Source organism: Micromys minutus (genome assembly GCF_963924665.1).
Source record: "Micromys minutus genome assembly, chromosome: 22".
Lineage (NCBI taxonomy): Eukaryota > Metazoa > Chordata > Mammalia > Rodentia > Muridae > Micromys > Micromys minutus.
In genome coordinates, this window is record NC_137957.1 from 7101062 (window position 1) to 7120660 (window position 19599).

Consider the following 19599-nt stretch of genomic DNA (forward strand, 5'->3'; position numbering starts at 1 on the left):
GCTATTCCTTGTCCTCCTGCCTTCACTTCTGTCCCTCCTCCTGCTGCTCCAGAAGATACTAGGACATTCCTCATGTGGCTGTTAGTGCTCAACAGGGCCTCAGAATCCTAGCTCTGAATAGCATCTTGTAAAATTAAGTACTTTGCTTTTGACAAAAGTATGTACAGATAGTTCTGCTCTTGACTCCTGTACCACTTCAGCCGTGAGTTCTGTAGATTCATCCCTCTGTGGTCGTTTCCCTGTCCTCTCTCCTACAGGCCTTTCATTATCCACTCTGACAGTAATGGGCACTCTGGTTGGAACAAGGTCTTCTGGAACACAGAGGAATCTAGATCCAGCCCTGGACTTTCTGAATAAAATCAGAGAGGATAAGAAATTCGATATGATTCTTATCTGGGAACCACAGTGCTGAAGTCCTTCCAAGACACCTCCCTGACTGATAGAGGTTCTTTCAGTTCACCCATCCCTCCTGAGATTCAGGCAGGAGCCAGATGACAGTGCCCAGCTGCTCCTCTTCCCTGTCCTGGAAGGAGTGGGCTGGTCCCATTCCAGGCCTGACGCTGAGTGCCCACCACTGCAGTGCTTCTGATCTCTGGGCTGCTCTGATGGCTGATATAGACGGGAACTGAGCCATCTCTTGGGATCAGGAGTCCAGCTCTGCCCAGGTGATAACATTTTTTCCAGCAAAGGCCAGGGTATTCTATTTAACCCACCCTTTCTCCTTCATCCAGGAAGCAGAGGGGTGAAGCCTAGACTCACTGCTGGAAAGGTCAGAACAGACATACTGTCAAACCTGTTTCTAAACTTGTCTACACACAGCCCCTACTCATTGTTAACTGGGGAAGCAGACATTGTATTGTGTTGTGTTCTTGTTGCAGTAAACCATTTAAAAATATGGTTTGGTTTACCTCTTTACCAGCCCTAAGCTCTCACTCCTCAGGCCCGACCCTGATTCAGAGCCACATATACCGTGTGGCACCTGATCTGAGGCAAAACCACGGCCCAACTTGTCCAAGCAACTCCCTTCCCTTGTTGGTTTACTACCACCTGTTCTCTGCCTCTGTCCTGGGGTGTTTCTGTATCCCAAAATCCCACAAACACAATTCTACAGCCTGATAACTTTTTATGCAAGTTTATATATTCAACTCTCAATCCACAAACCCTCTACACAACAAGATTGCATCAAATAGATAAAGACACAAACTGCCCTTCTATATGAGATATTACACCTGTAAAATCCTTAATGTTCATAGCTTTTTACACCAATCAATATCACCTGGGTCTAGCTGGTCCTTGAGAAGCTCCAAGTCGCCATGACCTTCCCCCTCTGTCCTCTGACCTCCTCAGACCTCTCAGCTCTCTCCACCTCCCTCTCCCTGCCCAGACACTGGCTTTCCTTTATTTTACTAATTAACAAGGGAAGTGTCCTTTGGAATCGCAGAAGTGGAATTAACATTAAAATACAGATAACTACAGGACAGCCGGTGTGTTTTAATGGTTGAGGATCTGGGGTGGGAGGCATGGCATTGGGTTGTGTAAAATGTACTGCTCGTGAATGTGTGAATGAGACGGAACTCTTGTGACAGCCAGTGTTCCTCTGTGTACACTGTACACTGCACCTTCTTCCAGTGAAGAAGCCTGCGTTAGGAGAAGGGAGGCTCCTCCATGGATGTGTCATGCAGCCTTGGGTCACTCTACAGGAAACTTCCTGTTGCTTATGCATTGCTCAGTCACATCCTGATGCTCTTGAGCCTCTATCCATACTTAGACTGTAGATCTGGCCTGGGTGCTGCCCTCTCCCCTCTGGAGACAGTGTGATGCTCAGAGAGGACTATGACGGGTCCAACTGTCTGACCAGCCTCCTCACAGGCTACATTTTGTAGAGACACTGTTGGGTTGCTACAGTAATAATGAAGGTAGTAAAACTAGAAATTAGGGTAAACCTGTTATGTGGTGAGACATCTCAAAAAACAAATAAAAAGTAAAATATAAATACAGGTTTGGAGAAATGTGTCATCCATAAAGAGTGCCCTCTGCTCTTATGAAGAACCAAATTCAACTACTTCAACCCATATCGTACTACTGAGAACTTCTTGTAACCAGTGGCCCTCATCTTCCTCCTCACTGCTGAGGGTACTCTCACACACGGTATACAAAAGCACACACACACAATTAAAATGAATGGACAGACACATGATATGATAGAGGAATTTCTATTTTCATTAAAACAGAAATTATCGTCTATTTATGAGTTTCTCGGGGGCTCCTATGCCTCCATATTCCTACTCTGAGAAGAGGAGCCAGGCAGCTATGGAAACCCCTCCGCAGGGTAAGTCTGCACTGAGCCCAGGGTTCTCTGTCTCTCCCACACACATTTCTCTGCTCAGTCTACTCTTGAGATTCACCAGCCTGGCAGCAGAAAGAGCCAGGTGTCACAGGCCACAGCAAGTTCCAGACCCTTGTTGCTCTTTGCAGATGTTGTCCATAAGATGAAAGACAGTGTTGAGAAAAACACTCTGCACAATGCTGGAAGAGATGGCAGTGGGACAGAGAGAGGGACATGAGAAGTGGAATATCAGAAGGGCTTTGTTGTGAGGGTCAATTACTGAGTATGATAAGAAGAAATAGTATTTTGGTGGGTTTGCAGGGAAGGTGTGATCATTTAGAGAGTCTACAGGAAATTGATGATCATGAATTGGGTCTGCAGGAAGAGATGGGAACTTCCTAATTCTGCAGGAAAGTTATGGTCCATTAGGGAATTTGCAGAAAGGGATGTTCACTTATCCGCAGAAAAAGATGCAGAAAGTGGGGGTGAGTACTGAGTCTGACGGAAGGGACGGTCACTCAATGGACTGAACAGACAAATGGTTAATTAGTGAGTCTGCAAAAAAGAAGTAATCATTTTGTGAGAGCGGAGAAAAGTTATTGTCACTTCATGAGTCTGCAGGAAAAATATGGACACTTACTGGGTGTGCAGGGAGTGGTGAACGAGACAAGCAGGTAAATTCTGCTCGTGGTCTTGCATGTGCGCTCGTCTGTCTTATATGATGTGGTTGCAACTTGACTGGGCAGATGTTCCACACTGAGTGGCTAGAAGAGCTGGGACAGCTGAGCATAAGCCTGCTGCCCTCTGATTTGACTAAAACCTTCTCAGGACACTCCCCTTGCAACTGTGATCTAAACTTCACTAGCCAGCAGTGCCATAGTTTAAGTCCAGAACTCACCTCATAGTTTGATCTGAAAATAAAGAGTCCAAAAATCCATGATTTCAAACTAAAATTTGTTTTAAAAAAAAATGTGTCTCCATCCTCTGTTGGATTCTCACCACCAGAGCTGGAACCTCCCACCCAGGGCCTGCTGACCTGAATTGAGGGCATAAGTGACCCCTGTCAAACTTCAGACCATGGTCACAAGTGACTTCAGAGCAGGGCATCATCCATGCTGCATAGGGCTGTAAACTAGACATGGCTTGTGTATTTCCAGCACAAGAGGACACAGGGCAGTGCTTGGCACAAGCTGTGCCCAACCTCCTCATTTGTGTGGATCCTCACGGTTAGCTAAGATCCTCAGAACCTGGGTAACAACCAGCAGGTTTGTATGTGAACACCGTGGCAGGTTTCTTTGGCTATTTCTTTGGTCAACATCAGTCTTGATTAGTATCACAGCAAAATTAGTGGGAAGAAAAGTGTGGACTAAGAACCCCAGAGTAATGTCCTCCTTCTGTCTGCATTCCTACCTTCTACTGAGGAACCCTCCCTCACACTGTACCTACATCTCTCCAAGTATACACATAGGTAAAGAATTCAGAGAGCTTCCTCAGGCTTTGGAGAAGTCCAGTAGAGAATAGCATCCACAAGAAAGGTGGGCAGGTAGCTCATGGGGATGTAGAAGAGCTTGGCATCCCAACCAGCTGAGTACCGGCTGCGAGGGTGACAGGAAGTCAGGGCGTGCTCCATGCAGTCGGTCACCAAAGACAGGTCCTTGTTACACCTCTGGTCCAATCCATTTAGCCTTGTCAGATCTGTGCAGAATGAAGATTGATCCAGGTGACATTCAGCTCCCACCACTCTTGTCTGTCACCAGCATAGAATCTTCTATTCTCTATGTGGAAGAATCCACTCTATGGAAGTCAAGCCTTGCCTGTTCCATTTTCTCAGGACTGCAAACAATCTTCAAGGAAGAATTGTGCACTCAGTCACCTGTATCTCAGCTCCTGGAAAATGCTGGTCTTGTACCTCCTCCATTCCTGACTTGATTTACAACCCAATGATCATGAGAGGATCAGAAAGAACAGAAAAGAATGTTCTGAAAACCAGGAACTGGTTTTCTGACCCTATACACAAACTGACCACCACCTCCAGGAAATGAGTCTAAAGGTGTGTTCTCTGAGGTTAAGGAGCATGAAATTAAAACGGCTAAATGAGCAGGGGTTAAGGGTTGACAACTGAACTTTGTTTTGGTCCTCAGCTCACTTACGGGATGCCAGGTATTTCTCTCCGTAGACCTCCCTAATTTCTGAGATGGTCTGGTCCCACAGCATCTGGGCATTTGATGATAATCTGGCACTACTGGTCACAGCAGTCTGGAAGAAGCCAGGCTCGATAATAGCCACCTTCACACCAAAATAAGAGAGCTCCCTCCTGCAAGACAGACAGATGTCAAGGACTTCCCAGGACTTTCAGTGAGAACATTTTAATCAAACACAGAAACATGCCAACAGGAGCATGTGGTGAGGAAAGATCACAGTCATTGGTTCTGGAATGTGCAGAAAATGAGAAAAAAAAATCTTATGATTACATGTGTACTGTTGGATATCACATTAGTATGTGGCTCACTGGCCTTAAACTGAACATTCTGATATATGGCACCATGAAAGAACTTTCTCTATGTAATGCAGATGCAAAGGATCCTTGTCTTTGCACAAGTCACCACAATCTTACTAGTAAGTCTACATCTGCCCCACATCTATCCCACAATTTCCTACTTTCTTACTGCAGGTGTCTCCAAAGAGTGACCTCCTGCATCCAACTCCCTCACATTGTCAGCCTCCCTGTACTTTGCCCCAAAAGCCTCCTCTGGTACAATCCCTTTAAAAGTGTGATGGTTTGTATATGCTGGCCAAAAAGTGGCAGTATTAGAAGGTGTGGTCCTGTTGGAGTAGCTGTGTCACTGTAGGTATGAGGTAAGACCCTCATCCTAGCTGACTGGAAACCAATATTCTGCTAGCACCCTTCAGGGGTATATGCAGAAACATCAGCTCCTCCTCTACCATGCATGTCTGGAGGCTGCAATTCTACCACATTGAAGATAAGGGACTGAACCTCTGAACAGATAAGACAGCCCCATTTAAATGCTGCCCTTATTCCCTTTATCAATATGTCTGTTCACAGCAGTGAACCGCTAATGAAGTCAGAACTATTGGGTTGCCAACATCATGTAATAAATAGCATTCAGATCACTCTAATTTCCACAGGTCTCCCTCTGCCCGCCTGGTGACACCCTCCTTCATTCCTGACCTGTCCATTCTCCATAAAGAATCAACCTACACATCCAGGTTCCACGTTTTAGGTTCCCATGTTTTCTCTAATGCAGTCTAATCCTGCTACAGGACTCTCCCCAAATCCTGAGGGCTATCATGGTCAACACGGCTGACTGGCATGGCAACCCCACAGTGACTTCACATTTCTGTTCTGTCTCCTCTCTCACTCCCTTAGTTGGCATGGTCCTTATGTCCTGATTAAAGCACATGTTATTCTTGAATGCTGATTTTGGGTTCTACAGGGGCCTGATATGTATCAGTGGAATTGAAAGAGATATTCACTTCATTTCAAAACATGCTTAGCATATAGAGGTCAAGGGAATGAGTTCTTAACCCAAAAACGTCAAAGGTCCAATCCTATGCCAGCCATGTCCCCTATAGCCTACCCTCCTCTGTAACAGGAAAAAAAGAACTTACCTCATGTCTCAGTCATTATGCGCACAGCCTCTTCTAGAGACTTGGAAAAGTGCTGCCCGGTGAATGAACCAGTGAGGGGAAGGTGAGAGATACCCAAAGGCAATGTGAATAAATGAAAACCCTCCCAAAGCACCCCTCAAGGTCTCATTCACTTGCAGTACCTGAGGGAGTCTGAGAAGGCCTCTACACCATACTTGGAGATGCAGTAACCACCACCAAAGAGAGACACTCGGCCCATGACGCTGGAGACGTTGACAACACGGCCCCTCGCCTTCCTCACTAAGGGCAGCAGGCTCAGAGTCACCTCGATCATGCCCAACAGGTTCACATCCAGTACACGTGTAAAGTCCTGTTTGTTCATCCACTGATTGGGACCAGAGGGGATGGAGATGCCAGCGTTGTTCACCAGACCCCAGAGTCCTGGGGACAGTGGAAAGAGAGAGTCACACATCACAGGTTTAGTTATGGATGAAATGTACATTCACCAAGGTAAGACCACCATGACACGTGTACTGGAGAATAGGATGCAGGGAATAAGAGCATGGTATCACCAGGGCTGGGAACTCATGCCAGAGACTGCAGGCTCACGGCATGGATACCTCCATTCTTTAAGACTTTGTGGCCCAGCTCCTGCCTGGGGATCAGCCAGAGGTCCCCTCTGACTTGGTAAATTTAAGAAAAAATGGTGGATACATGGTGCACCTTTCTTAATGTGGAGACCATAAAAGTATGTGTGTGTTTTATCATTTGAGTCACATTTGCAGAAATTTTATTCTCTTACTTGTTGTGGTTGTCTGAATCGAATTGGAAGCCATAGGCTCATCATTGAAATTCTTGTTCCTGAGACAGTGGCACTGCTTGAGAATTAGGAGGTGTGACCTTTTTAAGTGGGTGTGGCCTGAGTCTTGCTGTTCTTACTACTTGTGGATACAGACGTGGTACTCTCAGTTCCTTCTATGTACCATGAGTCTTACCAAAAAAAATCACTTACTATCATGTTGATAAAGGCCTAAAACCTAAATGTATACACGCTCAAATTAAGTGTTTAATTTATATGAGTTACCATGGTCATGGCATTGCTTTCATAGAGATAGAATTCTGAAGAAGAGTTATATCTTCACATTATTCTGAGCAGTTTAATGCTGTGTCTATGAAATGGCCAAGAAAGGCAATAATGAGGAAGATTTAGATTTCCTTATATTAGTAGTAAGAAAGCATAGTCATGGGGAGGGAGAGAGGGAACAGAGGAAAACACAAAGGAGAAAAAAAAGAGAGACAAAATTGATGTGGAGGAAATGTGGTTGGGAAACCTACAAATGAAAACATGTTTGTGGGAGATTTGCAAAACAGAACTGTAGTTTTTTTGCACTCTGATTAATCCTGCCTTGAACTTAATAATGATCAACTTTCATTGTTTATCAGCATTTATATTGATGAAAATCAATTCTGATCAATTCTCCTCAGATGCTTACAAAACCCAAAATATTGGCTGGTTTTGTTACAACTGGACATGAGCTACAGTCATCAGAGAGGAAGGAGCCTCCGCTGAAGAAATGCTGCCATGAGATCCAGCTGTGAGTCATTTTCTCAATTATTGATCATCTATGGAGATCACAGCCCATTGTGGATGGGGCTATTCCCCGGCTGCTGGTCCTGGGTTCTATAAGAAAGAAGGTAATCAGGCCATGGGGAATTATCCAGTAAACAGTAACCTCTGTATCAGCTCCAGCCTCCACCCCTCCATTGCCTCTGCATCAGCTCCTGATACCAGCTTCCTTCCCAATTTGAGTGAGTGCTCTGACTTCCTTAGGAGAGGAATGGTGATGTGGAAATTTAACCTAAATACACCCTTTCCTAGAACAACTTGCTTTTGATAATGATACGGTTTGTTGTTGTTGCTGCTGTTGTTGCAAAAGTAGAAACACCCTACCTAAGACACCCAGGGACAGGTAAGAGAGGTGACAAATGTGGTTGAAATTAAAAGAAGCCAGACACAAGATAAAATGAGGCCTGACATTGGACAAGAAGGAAGGGTAGGCAGGAACAAAGTTTTATAAAGAGAGAGGAGGAGCAAGGAAGAGGTGGAGGGAACATGGAGGAAGTCACAGATGATCTATTCATCTCTGTGTAGATACAGGTTGTTATGAAATTTTATAAGGTACAGAATTGTACAGGATGATTTGACTTGTGTAGGTGGGCAAACTATATTACATCATTTGGTCCTGAGTTTATGGTATAGACATACCTGAGATAAAGCCATTGTTAAACTACAAATTTCAGGAATTTTGAATTGGTCTAGTTTGTTGGACTGTGAGCAGAGTTCACAGCTAGCAGAGAGAAATCCAGGAGAGATGATGAACCGAGGTGAATTAATATTAGTTCATTATGGCTCTCTGGTTCTGGAACTAGATTGGGAGCCACTGCCCTGGCAGGAGAGTACCAGGAAGCAGCGTGGAGTACTGACAAGCTAGAAGCTGTCCTGTGACTCTTAATATTTACCACAACAGACAAACTTGGATAATAACTAATGGGACAGATTTCCACTGTCAGCCTGAACACACTGGCTTCTCTTGCCACTCTCCCACAGGTGGCCCTCACTCATCCTTTTGGCCATTAAGTCATGGATTGTCAAGGATCCACTCTGAAACTACAAGTAAACAGCACATCTACATCCTCACTTTCCGGACAGAAGGATGGGAGACTAGTGGGTTGAGACTAAGTTCGGCATTTCCTGATTTTAAAACTTTAGCTCACGATAAGACGAAGCTCAGGGACCCTGGTGGGGGAGATGGCAAGAGGAATAGAGGAGTGGAAAAAAGATTTCAAGCCCATAGGAAAAACAACATTGGCTGGCCAGACCACGCAGTGCTCCCAGGAACTAAACCACCAACCAAGGAGTGTACAGGAAGGAATCCATGGCTCCAGAGACATAGGTGACAGAAAAAGGCCTTGTCTGAGATCAGTGGGAGAGGAGCCCCTTGGTGCTGTGGAGGTTTGATGCCCCAGAATAGAGGGATGCAGGAGTGGTGGTCAGGAGAGGGTGGGTGTGTGGGGAGCAAACAGGAGAGAGGAGAAGGAAGTTGTGTTGTGGAGGACTTGTAGAGGGGTAACTAGAAAGTGGGATGTAATTTGAAATGTGAACGAATGGAATGATGAATAAAAATAGAAAAACAAGACAATGGCTCAATAAGTCATCTGCATCCTTGTCTCAACCACATGTCTTATGCTTCTATAGCTGCATAATCTATAACTGAGATAGATTTTGTTTTGTTCTGAAAAGCCATATAGAAACCTACTTCTATAGAAGCTTCTTAAAATATATACATGAAAGGAAATTCAGGGGAGTCACCATATGATGGTAGACATGAGACCCAAAGCAGACATCATGTACCACAAAAAAAAAAAAAAAAATGGAAGAACGAAAAAAGGAAAGGAAGAAAGAAAGAAAGAAAGAAAGAAAGAAAGAAAGAAAGAAAGAAAGAAAGAAAGGAGGGAGGGAGGGAGGGAGGGAGGGAGGGAAGGAAGGAAGGAAGGAAGGAAGGAAGGAAGGAAGGAAGGAAAAAAGAAAGAAACCTTTACTGCTAGGATGAGTCACACTTAGTACTTAAAACAGATCCATAAAACAACCCCTCTGTCTTAGGGTTTTAGAGCTGTGAACAGATACCATGACTATATCAACTGTTAGACAGCATTTAATTGGGGCTAACTACAGCTTCAAGAGTTCATGGCTGTATCCAGGTGGACCACGTCTTATGCACAAGGTACCTAGGAGAAGACAGGCTGCAAGGATGAGTGTTTTAACGCCCAAGCCCATAGTGACACAACTACCGCAGCAGGACCACACATGAAAACAGTGCCACTCCCTGGGCAAGAGAACGCTAACCACCACCCACGAGTCCCCAGTACAGGGTATTCTCAAGGCTACTAGCAGCTCTCCTCACCTCATGGTAAGATGATACATTTGCAGTTGTTTGAATATGCCAGGCCCAGGGAGTGGCACTATAGGGAGGTATGACTTTGTGGATGAAGTATATCACTTGAGCATTGGCTTTAAGACCTGATCTGACCTCACTGAAAGCCAGTCTTCTCCTGTTTGCCATAGGGACAAGATGTAGAAATCTCAGATCCTCCTGTATCATGCCTGCCTGGATGCAGCCATACTCCTGCTTTGATGATGAAATGAATGTCTGACCCTGTAAGCCAGCCCCAGTTGATTCTTGTCCTTCAAAGACTTGTCTTGGTCATAGTGACCGCTCATAGCAGTAACCCTAACTAAGACATAATTTGGTACCAGGACTGGGGTATTGCTGTCATAGGCCTGACTGTGCTGTTATTTAGAAGAATGTAAATTTTGTGACTTGAGATTTGGAAAGCAGTGGAATGTTTTAAGTGGAGCTTAAAGGCCTATCTTTGTAGGAATATGGAAGACTTTGTTGCTGGGTATACTGGCTGGTTTTGTGTCAACTTGACACAAGCTGGAGTTAATCACAGAGAAAGGAGCCTCAGTTGGGGAAATGCCTTCATGAAATCCAGCTGTAAGGCATTTTCTCAACTAGTGATCAAGGGGGAAAGGCCCAGCCCATTGTGGGTGGAGCCATCCTTGGACTGGTAGACCTGGTTCTATAAGAAAGAAAGCTGAGCAAGCCAGGGGAAGCAAGCCAGTAAGTAACATCCCTCCATGGCCTCTGCAACAGTTCCTGTTTCCTGACCTGCTTGAGTGCCAGTCCTGACATCCTCTGGTGATGAAGTGTAAGCTGAATAAACCCATTCCTCCCCAACTTGCTTCTTGGTCATGATATTTTGTGCAGGACTAGAAACCCTGATTAGGACACTGGGGATGATTTGAACGGTGAAAGCCGGACTTTAGAAGATTCATAGGAGAACAATTTTAATATGTGGCCAAGACACAGCTTTTGTGATATTTTGGTGTTCAATGTGGTTACTTTTTGTCCTTGACTGTAGAGTCTAGCTGAGGCAAAGGTAAAGAGATTTATATTATTTGCATTGAGAAAGGAAATCTCAACAAAACAAGAGACTTTGTGCTGGTTTAGTCTCATGATGAGTGTTTTGAACAAGCATAGGAAGCATAGAAATAAAAATAAGAAATACATGGTTCAAGTAATAAAGGCATAGCAGGAAGTGAAACGAAGGTGAACCCAGTCAGGGAGAGAAACAGAATAAGAAAATGGTGACTTTATGGCAAGATCCCACCCAATTAAGCTTACTGTTTGTGTCTTTGCCATTGAACAGAGAAATGTCATGTCAGAGTAGCTGTTATCATTATTACTTGGTTATGTTTTCACTTTGATATTTAATCTGCAGTGTACTACAATCCAGAAATGAGGGACACAGGCTTTTGATCTGCATCTTGAGGAATAGTGGCCATTAAAAAGCTTAGTCCCAGGCAATGTAGTACATGCCTTTGGTTTCAGAAGTCTGTGTCAAGCAGATCAATGCGTTCAAGGCCACCAGGGGCCTTGATTTAAATCGCCTAGATTTAAATCTAGGTGAAGCAGTACAAGTCTTTAATTCCAGTCAATAACAGCCAAGGGTAGAAAATTAGGCAGTTGGAAAACAGAAAACTGGTATAGAATAAGGGGGCCATATTTCAGTCAAAGCAAGCAACAGAACTCGGCAGCTTAGGCCATGTGACTCTGGCTTTAGAGTCAAGAATATAAGGTACTACTGGAAAAATTGAGACTGGTTAGCTTGAGCCAAGAAATTAATGGTGATGAAAAAGAGGCCAGCATATCTGAGGTGAAGTCTTCTGAGAAGTGTTTTCTGAGAGCACAAAGAAGGTATGTTCTAGAGATAGCCAAAGTTGTACCTCATGCAGTAGCTGGACTTTGTAATGTATAAGGTTCACCCAGGTGGTACAGGATTTTAAGGTATAAAAGGGTCATGGAGAGCTGCTGAGGTTTGGCACCGTGAGAGGCCAGATAAGACCTTTGGTGAAGGTACAGCCTCAATTGCAGTTGATGGCTCAGGACTAAAGGGGTCATGCAATGAAATCAAGGCTTGGTGCCATGAAGAAAGCCTATGAGAAGCTATTGGTGAAGCCAAGTTGCAGGAAAAGATTCCAGTATAGTACAGATGCCAGGACCATAGGATGATCACCAAGAACAGCAGCAGCAGTGGGGTGGAGTCAAACAACCAAAACCTAGAGTTCTACAGAGGACAGTGATTCATATGTGAACCAAGCCCTTCAGAGGAGCCCAGACGATCATACGTAGATACCAGACATTGGATCAAAGAGCTATAATTTTAAAGATGTCTTGAAGTCTCCACAATGTTCACGATGCCAGAGTCATAGTATATGTGATGAAAAAAGTTTCTAAGATTTAGTGGAACCAACCCATGAGGAAGAAGTTTGTTGCCATAAAAAAAAAAAAAAAAAAATGAAGAAGTTGGAGACCTGAAGACAGCTTTATTATCACACAGACACAGAGTCTGAAGTTTGTTCAGATGTTTCCTGTATAGCTCCAGGACTACAATTAAGAGACAGAATGTATCTCAGAAGACACTTTGAACTTTGGACATTTAACAGTATTGACGCTGTTGTAGATCATGGGGACTTTTTAAGTTGCAATGAATGTGTTTTGCATTATCCTATGTTTAGCTATGCCCTCCACAGACTCATGTTTTCATACAAGCCCATGGAGGCCAGGAGGTCTAATGTGCTGCTTTGATGTGCTTGACCCAGGCTGTGACAGTATACGGAGGTGTGGACTTGCTGCAGTGGGTGTGGCCTTATTGGAAGAAGTGTGTCACTGTGGGCATAGGATTTAAGACCCTCATTCTATCCCCATGGAATCCAGTCTTCTTTTGTTTGCCTTCAGATCAAGATGTAGAACCCTCAGCTCCTCCTACCTCATGCCTGCCTGGATGCTACCACGCTCCCATCTTGATAATACTGAATGTCTGAACTTGTAAGCTGGCCACAATTAAATGTTTTTCTAAGAGGTGACTTGGTCATGGTGTCCGTTCACAATAGTAAACCCTAAGACAGTACCTAAAGATGTTAGTGTCTGATGTAATCCAACTGACAGAAGGCAAATTGGTACCCAATAAAAACCTTCATTGCTAAGGATTAACATTCAAGGTGCCAGGACATACTCTGTACACTCCCAGAGGAGAAAGCAGTAATTACTATTACCAAACCACAAGCCCTGTGATCTACAACAGTGACCTGCCTAAGATATACAATGAATTATAGGCACCAACGTCATAGGGTAACGAAGAACTTTTCATTAGATTTAAGGTCTGCTCTCTAAGATGAAACCCATAATGACACTACTAAAATGGCCATGACCCTGGGACTATGTCAGTCACAGGTCTATGGGAAAACTGGATGTTATTGTTCTGCGAAGGGAACACACAGTAACTAGACTCTTAATGCATATTCCTAACTATCCTCACAGTCAGTGACTTGATCAGTCTCCATCAGGAAAAGTGTGTCTTGCCATAGACAGACTTGATACAGACACACACTAGTGCACAAGGAGCAGAGTGGGAGATTCTGGCACACTCAGTCCTAAAAATGATGTCTTCTTCACACCCTCCTCTCAAGTCTCAGAGACCTATGAGGAGGAGGAGGCAGAAACTTTTAAAGCCTGAAGTGATGTGTGGATTCCATGGAGACTGTCTTCCAGAGACACAGGACTCCTGTGAACTCACAGAGACCGTGGCAGCACTTGTAAGACCTGCACAGGCTCAAGGAGACAGTGACCCAGCCCTGAGAAGGGAGAGTAACTCATGGTCTGACCTCTAAGCAAGGAGTTATCTGTAACTGATGACTGCTGTTCAAGGAAAGACGTTTTCTGCAATGTGTAAGAAGATTCAAATGCTGATTTCTGCGTTCACTATACTTGTTTATAATCATCATTCATAGAATATGCCGGTATGATCTTCTGTAAACACCAGCTTTCCAATTGTTCCCTGAAGTGTCGATAAAGAGAAATTAACAACCAATGACTGAGCAAGGAGAGATCATGGCTGGACTTCCTCCCAGCCAGGGGAGGGAGCTGGAGAAGGGTTTATGGATTAGCCATCTACAGAGAGTCTAGGAGACACCATAAGACTGCACCTAGAGCAGGGAAAGCCTCAAACTACAATAATAAAAGCAATTTAGGCTTGGAAGCTTGGCAGAGTATCTAAGAGAATTGAAATGGATTAATATTGCTCAGCAATTCTGCCCTTTAAACATGTTAAATAAATAACTTAGAACAGTCACAGTTATTTGAGCTGGCTGGGTAAGAAGCAAACGGTAACACTTTTATTAAAAAGTCAATCAAATAGACCAAAATCTTCACAAAATAAACTATGAGAAATTTTGGGAGGAACTAAAGCCTACAGTGTTTCATCTTGTTTTGTGCTGGCTTTTTTGTTTCTTGTTTGTATGGTTTATACATGATTTTTTATTTGTTTATTTGTGTTATTTTCCTTGGAGTTTTTTATTTTGTTTTGTTTTTCAGAAAGAGAGATAAAGAACATCTTGAGTGACTGAGACATGGGGAGGATCTGGGAGGAGTTGGGGGAAGGGAGAACATGACCTAAATGTTTGCATGAAAATTTAATAAAAATATGAAAAGCAAGTATTCTAATTCTAGAATTCCAAAATACACATGCTTTCAGACTCAGAGTTCACTAGCAGTTTCACAAGACAGTGCTTATGACAGTCAGTATAAAAAAACAAGCTAAGCTTGGTGGCCCATGCCAGCGAAGCCAACAGGAAGCAGCTGAGGAACAGGTTCATCAGATGGTGACCAGCTCCACATCATGACACTGCCTCAAACACACAAGGCAGGAGAACACATAGGAACCAAACAATACCCAACACCACAGCCCGCTAAATTGCTGGGACTTTGTTAAGGATCAAGTTAGTTTAATTCATTGAATATTATTATTGAAATAAATGTTAAGTGGTAATATTGCTCACCTTTGTAATGTGGAGAGAAAGCACATACAGTAAGCACACAGGTCACGGTGTTACTAGTTGTTCTCCAGTGAAGAGGAAACTGTACATTAATTGTACTTTGACATGTCTAGAGTTTAGAACTATAATCGTTTTGTTTTATATTTATATAGATTTAATTTTATATAATAAAATAAATTCTAGAGAGAGACAAGGGGTGAAACAGATTGATAGGACAAATGTGTGTGTGTTCGTGTGTGTGTTTGTATGTAAAATTCCAAGGCATCCCTTGACATTGGACGTAAGCCTGGCAATGACTTTGGCTCTCCCTGTGAAGGTGCACATGTAACGTGTAACAACATGTTCCGGGACTGAGAAAGCAGATGCACATGGGCTTCACACAGAGACCCAGGACTCTCCTACCTGCTCACAGTCTCTAACCTAGGACTCAGCATCCAGTCTTTATACATACAAAGACAAAGAGGACAGAGAAGTGCTGCACATGAAATCTTCCCAAGGCACCAGTTGATCTGGAAAACAGAGCTTGGAGGATTCAGGGTAGAGGGAAGAGGACAGACTGATGTGCTGGAGAGGGGCAGAATCTGCAGTTTCTCCAACTCAACACTGATCATCACCAGGAGTATTTACAGGACTACACAGGACTTTACACACACACACACACACACACACAGAGAGAGAGAGAGAGAGAGAGAGAGAGAGAGAGAGAGAGAGAGAGAGAGAGAGAACCAACAACACAGACAGGAATGTCAATGGTACCTCTGTTCCCAACACGCTCCTTCACCCACTGAGTGGCTGCCACAATACTCTCTGTCTTGGTGACATCAAGGATCACTGTCTCCAGCCTGTCAGATGTCTTGCTCCTCAGCTGCTCAGCTCCCTTCTCAGTCAGACATGCAGCCAGCACCCTCATGCCTCTCCTGTCCAGCTGTCTGGCCAGCAGGTTCCCAAAGCCAGAGTCACATCCCGTGATGAAGACATACTTGTCTTGGAGATGGCTCACCATCTGCCTCTCCCTGAACCAGCGCAGGAGGGTCCACAGGCCCACCAGTGCCACCAGGTAGAGCCACATGGTTCCGAGAAGACAATTAGAGAGAATCTGAGTTAAAATGAGCCTGTCAGTTGCTCACACAGGAAGGTGTTGGCATCGAGAATGAATTCTGGCCTTCTGTCATGCAATCCTCTGCATTCCTTTTAATTATTAATACCTCAGTTCTCTGGTCTTTGGCCTGCTTTTCAATCGCAGAGATGTAATGGCCCTTGGCTACCCATATCTCACTGCCAAGGAAAACACCACTGACTATCAAATAACACAATTCTATTCTTATGATCTTTTTTTCCTGAACTCCTGTGGGAATACATGTGTGTTTCATTACACATGTCTCATGGTCTAGTTCCAGCCTCACCTTTTGTCTCTAGATTTTCTGGAGACACAAACCAGGACATTTGTATGACAAAACATAATGAAAAACAGTTTGTAACCTGCACTTGGACTCAGGACAACTTCCAGGAGCGGACAAGGAGAGCCTGTGCCCTCCTAACACAGCAGCTCCTGGGAATATAGTAGGGCCAGCCCCAAACATGGAAGGCTGACCTCAAAGGGACACAATGTGATGGGACTGGGACCCTGGACACATCATGACTCACTGAGCTGATGTGTGAGGAAATGAATTTCCTCTCTCCAGTGGCCCTTCTGCTGGCTTCCTGGATTCAAGCCAACTTGAGCAGGGATTTCTTCAGTTGATACCTCCATGTCTGCTCCCCTCTCACCTGAGCCAGAATTTCTTGTTTAATTTCCCAACAAGCCTTGCTCTGAACCTTGCTCTAGTGTGTGGAACTTTGTATCTACCTCCTGACTCTGGGGAATTCCTGCTCAGAATAAACCTGGTGCCTTCTTTTGAAAATGATGTCACATTTCCCTCACCTGACACTTCCACTACTTTCTGTCCCAACCTGTAATGAATTATACTGGCTTTATGTTCTCAAGAACCAGGTTTTTATCAGCAAGTGTCCAGGATAGATTACAGCTCTGCCTGAAGACCTGGGCTTGGTTATCAGTGAGGTATATCTGAGAATGGTGTATCTAAAGCTGACACTCTTCCTTCTCCTCTGTGCCTGACTTATCCTATAGGACTCATTGCTGCTGTCCCTTGTCCTCCTGACTCCACTACTGTCCCTCCTCCTGCTGCTTCAGAAGACACTAGGACATTCCTCATGTGGCTGTTAGTGCTCAACAGGTCGTCATAATCCTAGCTCTGAATTGCATCTTGTGAAATGTAGTGCTAGGCTTTCTTGACCAAAGTCTGTGCAGATATTGTCACTCTTTTATCTTGTATCCCCTCAACTGTGAGTTCTCTGGAGTTGTCCTTCTATGGTGATTTCCCAACTCTCTCTCCTACAGCACTTTCCATATCAAACCGGACAGTAATGGGCACTCTGGTTGGAACAAGGTCTTCTGGAACACAGCAGGATCTAGATCTAGCCCCGGAGTTTCTGGATAAAGTCAGAGAGAATAGGAAAGTGGATGTGATTCTGTTGCAGGAGGCACAGGACTGAAGAGAAAGCCTCATTGTTTCGTGAAGATTCCCTCAGTCCATCCATCCTCCTGAGATTCAGGCAGGAGCCAAATGACAGTGTCCAGCTCCTCCTCTTTCCTGTCCTGGGGGGAGTGACCTGATCTCATTCCAGACCTGATCCTGTTTGTGTGATAGGAATTGAGCAATCTCCTGGGATCAGGAGTCCAGTTCAACCCAGTAGGACGTACTTTACCCCTCAAAAAAAAAAAAAAAAAAAAAAACAGTGCATCCCACCCAACCCACCCTTTCTTCTTCATGCAAAAGAGGAGAGGTGGAACCTAGAGCCACTGCTGGAAAGGTCAGAACAAACATACTGTCAAGTTTCTAAATGTCACCTCATGAAGCTCCTACTCAGTCTTAACTGAGAACCAGAAATGAAAGTCTATTGTGTTCTATTGGTTGAGGATCTAGGATTTTTGGAATGGGACTTGGGTGTGTACAGTGCAGCCCTCGTGCTTGGATGAGTGAGACAGCCTCTTGTGGCAGCCAGAGTCCCTCTGTGTCCCTCTGAGTACACTGTGTCTTCTCCCAATGAAGAAACCTGGGTGAGGAGGAAAGGGGCCTCCTGCAGGCATGTGTCATGCAGCCTTGGACCACTCTACATGGCACTTCCTGCTGTGTACATGCTGTTCAGTCTCATCCTGGTGTTCTTGAGGCTCTGCCCATGCTTATGATGTGGCCTCGGTGCTGTTCCTTCCCCTGTGGAACCATTGTGATGCTCAGAGAGGACTGAGGTGGGTCCAGTGTCCTGACCAGCCTCCTCACAGTCTACAACCTGCAGAGATGCTGTTGGGTTTCTACAGTGTGATTTGGGTAATGATGAAGTTAGCAGGGCTAGAGGTGATGAGGTCACAGAAAACCTGTTACATAGTGAGTCATCTCGCAAAATAGATTTTAAAAAACTAAAATATAAATACAGGGTTTGGAGAAACCTGTCACCGGTTAAGAGCACTTCTTGCTCTTATGGAAAGCACAAATTCATTTCCTGTCACCCATATTGTACAGCTGAGAACTTCTTATAACCAATGGCCATCCTCTTCCTCCTCATCTCTCAAGGTACTCCCACACACATGGCACACAAGAACGTGCACATACATTCAAAGGTCCTCAAACAAACCTTGAAAAATACCCTGAGTATAATGAAAGAACAGGCACCTGATAGGGCAGAGGAATTTCTATTTTCATTAAACCAAAAATTATTGTTCATGTACAAGGTTCTTCTGTGGCTCGTCGGCCTCCATATTTCTACTCTGAGAAGAGCTGTCGAGCAACTATGTTAACCCCTCCGCAGGGCAAATCTGCACTGAGCTCAGGGTTCTCTGTCTCTTCCACACACGTTTCTCTGCTCAGCCTACTCTTGAGATTCACCAGCCTGGCAGCAGGAAGAGCCAGGTGTCACAGGCCACAGCAAGTTCCAGACCCTTGTTGCTCTTTGCAGATGTTGTCCATAAGATGAAAGACCAGTGTTGAGGAAAGCACTCTCTACACCCTGCTGGAAGAGATGGCAGTGGGACAGAGGGAAGAACATGAGAAGTGGCATGTGACAAGGACAGATGGAAAATAAGAAGAGCTTTGACATGATGGTCACTTAGTGAGTCTTATATGAAGGAACTGTTTCATAGTGGGTCTTCAGAGAAGGCATGGTCACTTAGAAAGCCTGCAGGAAAGATAAGGCTACTTACTGAGTCTTCAGGAAAGATATAGTCAGTGAATCTGTAGAGAGGGCTGGTTACTTCGTGAATCTGCAGGGAAGAGATTGGTGAACCTGAAGGCTACAGGAAAATCCTGTTCACGGACTTGTGCACAGTCTTCGGGCTCATTTGTTGTTCAGTTTTGAATGGTGAGTACTTGTTCCCACCGCAGTGGCTGGAAGGGCTGAGGCAGCCAAGAATAAGCCTGCTGGCCTCTACAAACAGATCTCAGGACATCCCCCGACCCCTGTGATCCGAACCTCGAAAGTTTAAATCACAGGGCAGCGGAGATCACTTCATAGTTTGGTCTAAAATTAAAGAGTCCAAAAAAATTCCATGATTTCAAAATAAATTTTAAAAATGGTGTCTCCATCCTCTGCTGGATTCTCACCACCAGGGACTGAACCTCGTGCATGGGGCCGACCTGAATCCATGGCAGGAGTG

General features: G+C 44.5%; 1 protein-coding gene across 1 annotated transcript; it reads right to left on the reverse strand.

Annotated features, from left to right (window-relative positions):
• Positions 1–3803: 3803 nt before the first annotated feature.
• Positions 3804–15960, reverse strand: LOC308434851 (retinol dehydrogenase 16; the record flags this gene model as incomplete). Its single annotated transcript, XM_080935302.1, has 4 exons — positions 3804–4021; positions 4477–4640; positions 6118–6376; positions 15648–15960. 4 exons carry the CDS (start codon positions 15958–15960, stop codon positions 3804–3806), a joined length of 954 nt encoding a protein of 317 aa, XP_080791428.1.
• Positions 15961–19599: the final 3639 nt, after the last annotated feature.